This window comes from Pseudorasbora parva, chromosome 5 (genome assembly GCF_024679245.1).
Source record: "Pseudorasbora parva isolate DD20220531a chromosome 5, ASM2467924v1, whole genome shotgun sequence".
NCBI classification, from domain to species: Eukaryota; Metazoa; Chordata; class Actinopteri; order Cypriniformes; family Gobionidae; genus Pseudorasbora; species Pseudorasbora parva.
Genome location: NC_090176.1, coordinates 48,282,800 through 48,295,097, shown reverse-complemented (window position 1 = coordinate 48,295,097; position 12,298 = coordinate 48,282,800). Strand labels below are relative to the sequence as shown.

The following is a 12,298-nucleotide window of genomic DNA, read 5'->3' as shown; positions in this document are numbered from 1 at the left end:
TTGCTCAGTTTGGCCAGCTCTAGGAAGAGTCCTGGTGGTTCCAATTTTCTTCCATTTAGGAATGATGGAGGGCACTGTGCTTATTGGGACCTTCAATGCTGTATAAATGTTTCTGTACCCTTCCCCAGATCTGTGACTCGATACAATACTGTCTCGGAGGTCTACAGACAATTCCTTTGACTTCATGGCTTGGTTTGTGCTCGGACATGCGCTGTTAACTGTGGGACTTATATAGACAGGTGTGTGCCTTTCCAAATCATATCCAATCAACTGAATTTACCACACGTGGACTCTAGTCAAGTTGTAGAAACATCCCCAAGATGATCAGAGGAAACAGGAGCACCTGAGCTCAATTTTCAGTGTCAGGGCAAAGGATGTGAATACTTCTGTACATGTGCATTTCCCCCCAGTATTTTTATTCTTAATTAATTTGCAAAGATTATATATATATATATATATATATATATATATATATATATATATATATATATATATATATATATATATATATTTATATATATATATATATATAAAAATCACGTTGTCATTTTGGCGTATTGTTTGTAGAATTTTGAGGAGGAAAATGAATTCAATCCATTTTGGAATAAGGCTGTAACAACAAAATGTGGAAAAAGTGAAGCAATGTGAATGGATGGATGGATAAGAAATGGATGGATGGATGGATGGATGGATGATGGATGGATAAGAAATGGATGGATATATGGATGGATAAGAAATGGATGGATGGATAAGGGATGGATGGATGGATATATGGATGGATAAGAAATGGATGGATGGATGGATAAGATAGGCGGTGGACAGATGGATGGATAAGAGATTGATGGATAAGATAGACAGATGGGTGGATAAGAGATGGATAAGATAGACGGATGGATGGATAAGAGATGGATGGATGGATAAGATAGACGGATGGATTGGTAAGATAGATAAGAGATGGATGGATGTAGGGCTGGGCGATATGACGAAATATATCGTCTGGACGATAGAAAATGTCTATCGTTTTATATAAGGCTCTATCGCTTACGCCACGATAAGGCGTTTATGGCAGAATTTTACGTCAAGATGCACCTCACGCCACGGCATGCCCATGCAATACATAAACGCGCTCCCTCTGTCTCTCTCTCGCTCTCTCACTCACACACACACACGCGCTGCAGCCTCCCTTCCACTCACGTCACTTTTTTAAAATCCCCCACAGCGCGAAACACGAGTCCCGCAAACGCGCCGCAGAGGAGCTTGTTTGTAATCAGATGACAAATGGCTCCTTAGTTTCGAAATGGTTTGGGTACAAGGTGATCGCGTTGAAAATAAAGGCGTTTGTCCAGCCTTAGAAGCTCATTTGAATCATTGCCGCGGCTCATTTAAGAAAATGACAGCTCCGAAGAGACGCCGCTTTAGTTTGAGGTAACGTTACTGCTAACAATAATAAAGAAAGACGATCAACACCTTATGTGTTACCACTGAAATGAAGATGTAATATATTTCCAAATGTAAGCCCATCTTAAGCGAAATGCACGCTTCATCCTGTCGTCTGCTCTGGCTCTAACCTCGAGTGTTTACTTTTTGCAAACCTTGTGAGCGCGCAAACCCAAACGCTGTGACCTCGCGCCAAATGTTTTTATTGGTTTATTAAGTACAAACAGGCGAGTTATGAAAAATTGAGTGCGAGGGATATGTTCAATCACACAAAAAGATTTTGGAATGAGACGGCCAACTGTAGTAGCGTTTAGTCCACTGTCTATAATAGCCTAATTTAGAGATCACTTTTTTATTTATTTTAACCGACAACTTTGATCGGTTAACGTTGATACGGTCAGCCATCGATCAAACGGTCATCGGTAAACATCCCTAGGCAGGTGTTAACTTTACTAACAGTCTTGCTTTAAAAAAAAGGTTCTAAATAAAATAAAAATGAGTCCATACTACCTTTATTTGTTTTGTATATCATTTCAAACTGCATTTCCACATTGCAATTTTGTATAGACTATTCATAAACTGAATTAATAGAAAGGTTGCTATATCGTTATGTATATCGTTATCGGGATATCAAATGAGCTATATCGGGATATGAAATTTTGGCCATATCGCCCAGCCCTGGATGGATAATTCAAACTTTGATTAAAGAAATCTCCTCCAAAAGTGAAAGTGGCAGTGCTGGTTAACCACGGATGGAAGTGGTTCAGCATGTAGCATTGATTTCCTGTCCTGACTGAGCCGGCGCATCAGTCTCGTTCAATGAGAGGTGAAGAGGAACTGCCTGTACAAGTCTGAGCCATTCTAATCCACCTTAATGCAAGAAGGTCCAGACTAGAGCTTTATTGAAAGAGCAGCAAATGTTCTGTATGATCTAATCAAGACATCAATAACAGCTGAGAGGAGAAATCAGGCTGAAAATGGATAATCACGAAACAGCATGACGTCCCAGACACTCTGATGGATGCTTCTGATCTGTATTCTGAATGCGCTTTTCAGGAAAGATAACAGCTGTTATCTAGATTTTGTTTAAACTGGTCTAAGTTCTGGGGTGTCAGTCTCATTTCAGGCTGAAAAATGAACTAAGTCACCATATGCTGACAGAATTTGTTAAAGCTTGTGATATTCATGCAAAGTGCATGCAGAAATCCCAATCGTCTGACGCTTACAGAAGCTGCTTCGATAGTGACATAAATTGGGCAAAAAAGCTGTAATGCAAAAGGTGTTTTTATTTACAGACCAGCTTCTCTGACAAAACCAGAAAGCAAAGAAATGCTTGTTTGAGCTGTTTTAACTGAAAGCAACTTGCTCTGATATATCTTAAAATGTGTCTGAAGTTTTATTAGTTGTCTGAAGACGAACACCAGTAATGGCACTTTTATTAAAGCTGCTTAAATGTCCTAATTGAGCTAAGGCCTAATCCTGACTTAATCTAAACCCTGACTGTGAAACCAGGCCTACATCTAATAAACATTAAGTGGTATGACATTAAGGGGTCATTTTTCATACCTGTACATTGCTTTGAAAAACTCAAGAAAGCTGATCAAATATAAATATATCACACAGTACATAAAATGGTGCAGCTATATTTTTCACTCAGAAAATAATTGCTAATAAAATTCATAATTAATTACAAAATGGGAAGTAACACACTGAATTAAAAGTTAAATATTGAGTAGAAAGACTGAAATGGTACTCCAGTAATAATTATGGACGTTTATATATATATATATATATATATATATATATATATATAAAAATTTTTTTTTTTTTTTTTTTTTGCTTGCTGTGTACTGATCTTATAAATGTTTATTGTTTTTTTTAAAGCTTACTTTACTAATTAGTTTTCTTCAATCATCCCACAGTACAGATTGGACCAAACTTTGTCTTTGACACCCGTTCCGTGACAAGCTGGATTGGACCCACATTACAGGTGCGTTAAAGAGGTGGTATGATGCTTTTGCACATGTTCACCTTTCTTTTATTGTGTAATGTTACTGTTTGTTGCTCTTTCAAAGTCCCTCCAGCAGGAGTTCATCTCTATATCAGTGTCAGTGTTTCTGAACTCCCTGAAATGCCTCCATTCTAGTCTTGAGTTTTCTTTCGTGAACCAACACTTCACAATATTCCTCATTTACATAATTAATAAGCAGAATAAAGGGACGGGCCTGGTTGAGTTGGTTAGTAGTGTGTTGAAACTGTCGGTTATGATAAGGGGCGGGTCATTTCCCAAACACACTTGAAGTGCTTGACCAATTATACACTGATCCAACCGACCAATCAGAGCACATTTTGCTTTTCAGAAGGAGGGGCTTCATAGCTACAGGAACTAAACAGAGCGTTACTGACAGACGGGGAAGAGAGGCCCTGCAACAATGGAGAATACAGTAAAAACAATGGGTTTTATCATTCAAGCATGAAAACCTATTCTAGGAGAGCCCAAAAACAAGATTTTGTAAAAGGGCATAATATGGACTGTTTAAAAGCACAATATGTAAGATTTCTGGTTAAAAATATCGTCTGTGGCAGAATAAAAGCTCCACTGCTCTCGAGCCGTGTGTTGCTCTCGTCTCTCATTATCAATCGCTCCAGCGCCTCGTTCAGCTCCACCCTGCTTCATATACAGTAACACTAATACATCTTTAATACATCAGCTCATCCATGAATATGATTTCTGCTCAAGTCCTGTCGGATTATTTTCCTCTGGCTGTAGAGGGGAAGACAACAACTCCCATGATTCCACGAAATCAAGGCGTCATTAAGCTACGCCTTTGTTTTGAATCTAGCGGTGAAAAATGACATATTGTGCCTTTAGGTAGTCAGTAATATGAAATGGTGGTGAACCCAACTGCTGTGCATTTTTAAGCAAGCAGCCGGAGGCAGTTTTACATTCCTACAGAATTCAACATTACCTTTTGGACCGCGTGCGTGGTCTGAAATGGAGCAGTATAAAAATTAGAAGAAGAAAATGAGGAAAATGTCTGTTATGATGGTTGATTTAATTAATTGCACAATTTAATGGACTTTGTAATTCAGACTAATTATTTTGTGTAAGACTTGGTTTATAACAAGAGGTACAGAAAATCTCTTAAAGGGGGGGTGAAACACTCAGTTTCAGTCAATCTCATGTCAATCTTGAGTACCTATAGAGTAGTATTGCATCCTTCATATCTCCGAAAAGTCTTTCGTTTTATCATATTTATAAAAGAAATATGGGCTGTACCGAGTCTTTCCGGAAAAAACCGAGCGCCTGGAGGCGTATCGTGTGGGCGGAGCTAAAGAATGACGAATGTGCACAAAGCGGTGACGTCCTCAAGCGTGGAGAAACCCATCTATCTCAGCTAATACAGATAATGATCCACAATCAAATCTGAGGCTGAAATAAATTGAACAGGAGAAACGGCAACATCAGGACGTCCGTCTCTGTGGTATGTAAGTTACTGTATTTAATGGCCTCTCCACATTTCTGTGTCTTTACTCGCAGTTTATGAGGACATGATTCGGTTTATGGACTATTGTATGCGACTAGACCTTAGAAGTAGCAAGCAAAACGGTTTTGCACGTCAGAATACTGTAACGTTATACAGAGAACAACAATGGAGTAACCGTTAGCGCATTTGAATGACGAAGCACGCGATCGTGTCGTTTACTCATGCGTCCGTAGCCAAAAGCAGAGACATTTGAAGCAGTTTAAGTTAACTCACCGGCTGCTTCCAAAGCAGGACCGAAGCTTTATCGCTGGGACTGCTCCGTCAAAAACACACTTCTTTGGTATATTTTGGTAAAGTCCTGACAGCAGTGGCGTGTAAATCCATTTTGAGACGCAACTGAAACGATGTTGTGAAGCTTCCCGTCATTTCTGCGTTCAAATCGGTTCAAATGCAGCGCTGCCTTCCCGGAATGCTGTGCTGAAGCGTTGAAGTCGCTCGACGTCACCCATAGGAATAAAGAGAAGCGCAGCGCCACATAAGTGTTCACGGACGACTGGATCTGCATCTGAGAGACTGTTTACAGCGTGCTCTAGTCACGCGCGCGCGCACCCTACCGGGAGAAGAGCCCGTACGGCCCATACAAGGACCTTCCGCTCTTATTAACGTCAAGTCGAGCCATACTCGAAAAAAACTCGCCGAAACTTGTGAGAAACCGGAAGGAGTATTTTTAACACAGAAATACTCCATCAAACGTCCAACATTAGTTTTTGAAACTTTGTCTATGTTTAGGATGGGAATCCAAGTCTTTAACAGTGTAAAGCTCAGTATGCATGAAACAGCATTTCACCCCCCCTTTAAGATATACTCAAATTACACAGCTATTTCATATTCATTTGGTTTAAAATGTCCATAATAACCAGATATGACTTCATATTTTACCTCATACTTTACCTAAACAGTCTGAAGGGCTGGTCTTTCTTGAAAGGAGTGGTTGCATGCCATTTCACTTTTTTTACTTTAGTTAGTGTGTAACGTCGCTGCTTGAGCATAAACAGTATCTGCAAAGTTACAGCGCTGAAAGTTCAATGCAAACGGAGATATTGTCTTTTAAAGTTATGGCAGTTTATTGCCTACAAAAATGGCCGGTTTGGACTACAACGAGCTTCTTCCTGGGTTGGTGACATCATAAACCCTTGCTAGTCTCCGCAGATGTGACTTCTGCCCGTAATGGGAAGGGGCGTGGCGTTTCTGGCAACCTGTGCTCAGCACTACAGCCAATAAAAATACAGGAAACTACATTTGGCCATCTAACCAATCTAAGACCATTGCGTTTTTCGGAGGGATGGGCTTCATAGAAGCAGGAAGCAAACGAGCCGTTCACAGGACAGTGGAGACAGCGGTGTGGAATAAAGGGAGAATAGAAGAAAAAAACGGCATTTAAAAAAACAAACAGTATAAAGACATGTTAAACTGCGCCCCATAAACACAACCAAGCCTAGAAAAAAACCCACAGAACCACCCCTTTAAAACAACAAAAAAAATGTATATAATATTTATTAATTCAATTTTTTTCTTTCTACAGTAAATATTTTTCTGGAGATATTTATATTTAGTTATTTTTCTACAGTCTTATCAGTCCATGTGCTTCTTGGAATCAACAATCTCAATATATGTTCTAGTACTCACCTTCACTTGTGTGTGTATCCATAAACAGACGTTTGGAGTTGGTGCTCAGCCCTTCGATGTCGTGAACGGAGGATGCCCGTCTCCTGCTGCACATGCTGTCTCTAGAGATGGACTGGGCCAGGCAGGTGGTGGACCGCGCTTGGGAAGGACTGGGCCGATCCCAGGGCTGTTTGGGTGACGAGTGGTCAAGCGGAACATTGATTGGGGAGGAGTGAGGGCTGGAGCTGATGAGTGCCCGAGTGTCATTGGCATCCGCTGGACTAGAACCGTCCTTCGTGGGCGATCGGACTTCCATCATGGCCGCAGAGTCATCACTGGCCCTGGGCGAGTCCACCATGATTGAGTCTGGGTCGTCCTGTGGGAGAGACTGCTTGCTGGTTCCCAACAGCTTCAAGGCTGGCAGACGGAAGCCGAAGAATCTTCCTTTTCCTGGAGGTATTTGGGAGAAAAAAATGTAGGGCTATTATTTATAAAATATAAATACTGACATAAATATATCTGTCCATCTGTCTGTCTATTGTTATTCCAATACTTTAAAACCAGTAAATAAAATAAAAAATGTCAAGAAACATTATTCTTAATTATTCCAATACCCACCACTACAGAAAACTAATAAAACTAATATGCTATTTAATACACTCCTTTATTTAAAGGGTTAGTTCACCCAAAAATGGAAATTCTGTCAATAATTACTTACCCTAATGCCAGAAAGGCCTTCATTGACACCAATGTCATTTCCTCTCTCAAGACCCATAAAGGCACTAAAGACGTCGTTACAAAGCCCATCTCACTACAGCGGCTCTACAATCATTTTATGAAGCCACGAGAATAGTTTTTGTGCGCAAATAAATTAAATAATGACTTGTATAGTGATGGGCTGAATTCAAAACAAATCTTTGAACGGTTATGAATCAGCGTATCGATTCATGAGTCGGATCGCGTGTCAAACCGCCAAACTGCTGTGACTTTGTGACTTTGGTGATCCGAATCATGAATCGATACGCTGATTCATAACCCCTCAAATCTTTGTTTTGAATTCAGCCCATCACTATACAAGTCATTATTTAAAGGGGTACTTCAGCGCTGGGAAGATGAATCTGTATTTAAACTGGGTCATCAATGCAGTAGAAATGTGAAATTATTTTTGAATTTGGTGTCTTCTAGACTGAGAAAAGACAGAAAATGTATTTTTGTCTCATGGGGATGAAAGACTACAATTCCCAGAATGCTTCGCTACCCTGTGAGGCCATTCCCAACCACCAACTTCATTGCTGTGACTGAGTTGGAGAAGACACTACAATTAAAAACTGAACGTGTCCGTTCAAAATAATGAGTGAGTCACCGCGCGAGTATCACAGCACTGAGCACTAACTGCACGAGTGATGAGAGCTGAGGTAATCGCGACTACACTCGCGGCATACATTCACAACGCGAGTTCAGTCTGGCGCGTTTCAGTTCATGCCTTTGCAAGCTTAACTTTCATATTAATTTGAGAACTAAAGACTTACATTGCGCACCATAGCTCCGTTTAAATGAGTGCCTGTAGCTGCCAGCTGAGCTCTCCCTGCAAGCTGAGTGTTATCTCCCATCCCCCATGCGCGGGTTCAAAACATGCAGAAATGGCTCCCTCTGCTGGCTGTAGTCTTTAGCCTCTGGGCAAACATTCCTCCTATGATGCAAAAATCGTCAATTTGCATCATAGGAGGAATTTTTCCAGAAATAAAATGCATAAATCTCTTGTCTCAGGGAGGGGGAAAAGCACAATAATTTGAATATACTCCATGGTTTCTACTGATACAAAGCCATATGCTAATCACTGAAGTAACCCTTTAATTATTGTTTTGCGACCAAAAACTCTTCTCGTGTCTTCATTAAATGATTGTAGAGCCGCTGTAGTGAGATGGGCTTTGTAACGACGTCTTTAGTGCCTTTATGGGTCTTGAGAGAGGAAATGACATTGGTGTCAATGAAGGCCTTTCTGAGCCATCGGATTTCAACACTAATATCTTCATCTGTGTCTGAAGATGAACGGAGGTCTGACGGGTGTCGAACGACATTAGGGCGAGGAATTATTGACAGAATTTTCATTTTTGGGTGAACTAACCCTAAAGTTATTAGGGTTATTAGCAAATATATGATATTATTGTCAAAAATAGAAACTCATATCCATCCATCCCTCTGACTGACCCCAAATATAATGTTTTATAGCGTTTCAGAAGAGGCCATTGAATACGCTGAAATGATTTGGCGGTAAATGATATATACACGTATTTGAACGGGTGTATTCAACAGACGTGCAACTTGAGTGGTCTATCTTCATTCCCACAATGCATTTCCCCCAGGAGAACAACATTCTGACATATGGCTCATTTGTTCAGCCATGCCTTTATTAATCCCACCGGCCTTTGGTCTGAATTCATCCCTCAGTACGGACACAGATCACCGCAGCTTTAATTAGCAGCCTCTCAAAATCTTTTTTTTTTTAAAAACAGGATGTGATCAAACAAATCCACTGCCTCCCCAGGGATTTGAGTGTTTCCTCTCCAGTACATCGCCACTTTGAAGAGTAAATTGCAGTACACAGTACACACTTTCTAATAAGCAAGGTCTACTTCAAGAGGAAGCTCATTCGACTGCACTGGGATTGCAAGTGTAGAAAATCAATGGCACGCTCACTGGCTCACACTAGACTTTGTTCCATTCATGCACATACATGAGACAGCGGGAACACAAGCACATGCAAAGAAACATGCAAACAAAGGTCTTGACCTGCAAATTTGGGTAGAGGATCTCTAACAAATCTGCAGGATTCAATGCAAGCATATTTTAACATATGAAATCATTCAACAATATTTGTTAGTTGCAATGCATTATTTATTAAAAACAGAAGCCCTATGTGTCATCTTATCCTGTTGGACATTTTTTTCTTTGATGTTGTGCATAAATACAGATGGGTCCAACAATTGATTATCAATTGAAAAATAATAATCATTATAATTATAATTATAAGAAATAAGAAGAAATGATCATTAGACTACATAATTAAAGCATGGATTATGAATAATAATACAAAATACACTATTTATATAATATTATAGTTTTATTAATATTTTGAATTAGCTTATATTTTTATAATTTCAGTTTTATTCTTTCATTTTTGATTTTAGTGACTTCATGAAGTTTTGTCTTTTTTAAGTTTTATATTTCTATAAAGCTTAATTTTCAGTCATTTTGGCACTCAAGTTGCAATGGCTATATTTTTAAGTTTATCATTTAATATTTATATCATAGTTTATTTCAGCTTTTTTAATTGTAGTTTTTAAGTTTTAGTTTTTATTGTCAACACTATAAAAAAATATATTTATGTCATTATAAGTATTCTATGCATATCTGTAAAGTTGTTAGGCTATATAATTTGAGCTTATCCTGTTGTTTTTGACTTTTTTGTTTCATTTCAGGGTAAACTATCCCTTTAAGGGCCAATCACAATGCACCGGATTGCTGGCCAATCAGAGCACACCGTGCTTTTCAGAACAATATGCTTTGTAAAAATCTACGCGTTTCAGAAAGGCGTGGGATAGAGGAGCAACAATAATGTACGGTATGTTTACATTTACATTAATGCATTTAGCAGACACTTTTATCCAAAGCAACTTACAAATGAGGAGTAGGCTACAGGAAGTGATCTGTCATGAAGAGGTAAAAAATGCAGAAAGTGCCTTAAATACAAAGATTTCGATATTACTCAGAGTAGCAAAAACTAGAATAGCGAGGGAAAAGAGAAAAATAGAGGAGGAAGAGTTCGAATTTTTTGAATGAAGTGAGTGATTCTGCCATGTGTATGTGTAAAATAAGAACTTTTTTGAACCTAACCACATAAAACACATTACATTACACAAAATACACAAATTAATGCTCATTTTAGAACTGTCATATGACCCCTTTAAGAGTTTATCTCTAGTAAATCTACATGCTTTTAATATCTCTGCACGTTTAATCGTGAGTTTCTCTCTCCCATTATGCTTTTGAGGAAATGTAAACTCATGCTCAAACACCTGCATCTACAGTAATTATCTAAAAGACCTCAAACAGCTCATTATTAAGACATTACTGTGCATTACAGTACGCAGGTGTACAGGGAAGACCATTTGTGTGTGCCAACAGAATGACCTGAACAATCACTCGCTGAATTATAGTCGCTCTGCGCAGCTTTTCCTGGCTGTCAGCGTGCCGATTCAGCTCGATGGGGTTTAGTGCACCTGTTAAACAGACGCAGGTGTGCACGCTTGAGCAAGAAGCATCAACCTGCTTGTGTAGGAGCAGGACTCAGTGTTGTTCCGGCGGCCGCGTGCATGGCTGTAAACACTCCTCAGGAGGGCCGTTTTGGATGCTCAATGACAATGGCGAGGTTGAAAATGATCCAGCACCTGGGAATATGAGGACTTCCTCACTCAGCGAGCTCTTCACGCGCTGTCCTTCTGCTGTCACAACTACACGATACAGGCTGACCAATGCCCCCTACAACGCACCCAGGTAAACATCAGCTGTGTGTGTTTTATAGTTAAAGTAGTTCACCCAAAAAGGAGCCTGTAATGTTTATTTGCTGACCCCCAGGGCATCCCAGATGTAGGTGTGTTTGTTTCTTCAGTAGAACACAAATGAAGATTTTTAACTCCAACCGTTGCTCGTATAATGCATGTCAATGGGATGTAATTCTATGAGAGTAAAAAACACACAGACATATGAATCTATTATAAACCCTGCTGCTCGTGGCGACACATTGATGTCTTAAGACACGAAACGATTGGTTTCTGTGAGAAACACAACAGTATTTTTTTTTTTTTTTTACCTCATATCAGACTAATCTCATCTAGTATTCCCATCCGTCGTTACTTCTGTCGAAGAAGGTCAAAAACCCAGTGCGATCATATATATATATATATGCCTCATTAGTGCCGGATGGCACGGATTGTTCAAATGAGGCATCTATGTAAATATATATATATATATATATATATATATATATATATATATATATATATATATATATATATATATATATATATATATATATATATATATATATATATATATATGATCACACCAGTTTTTGACCTTCTTCAACGGAAGTAATGACGGATGGGAATACTAGATGAGATTAGTCTGATATGAGGTAAAAAAAAAACATATTGCTGTGTTTCTCACAGAAACCAATCGTTTCGTGTCTTAAGACATCAATGTGTCGCCACGAGCAGCAGGGTTTAATATGGATTCGTATGTCTGTGTGTTTTTTACTTTTGTAGAATTACATCCCATTGACATGCATTATACGAGCAACGGTTGGAGCTAAAAATCTTCATTTGTGTTCTACTGAAGAAACAAACACACCTACATCTGGGATGCCCCGGAGGGAAGCAGATAAACATCACATTTTTATTTTTGGGTGAACTATCCCTTTAAACAACAGCGGTTTAAAGGTTAAAATGGAAAAAGAAATTCAACTGAATCGTTTAAATTGCTTTTTTTTTATTTATATATAACATTTCATGTAGGGATAAAGAGTGATGAAGCTGTTTGTGAATGTAAAAGATCTGCAAAGTTTAAATGATCAATGTGCAGATAACTGGTTGTTAGTGTCTATTAAAATAAATAATCGATTCTGAAACGAGTCGTCAGTAATTCCAGTC

The 12,298-nt window shown here is 39.0% G+C and overlaps 1 protein-coding gene across 2 annotated transcripts in view; it reads right to left on the bottom strand.

Annotated features, from left to right (window-relative positions):
- Positions 1–12,298, bottom strand: part of LOC137075692 (potassium voltage-gated channel subfamily H member 7-like) — a 152,783-nt gene that overhangs the window by 83,062 nt on the left and 57,423 nt on the right. Inside the window, exons 4-5 of one of the 2 annotated variants that reach the window (XM_067444581.1) lie at positions 6,612–7,040; positions 4,407–4,427 (exon numbers count right to left, since the gene is read on the bottom strand). In XM_067444581.1, the coding sequence (XP_067300682.1) occupies positions 4,407–4,427; positions 6,612–7,040 (450 nt within the window). The remainder of the gene's footprint in view (positions 1–4,406; positions 4,428–6,611; positions 7,041–12,298) is intronic. The other variant, XM_067444582.1, reaches the window with a different exon arrangement.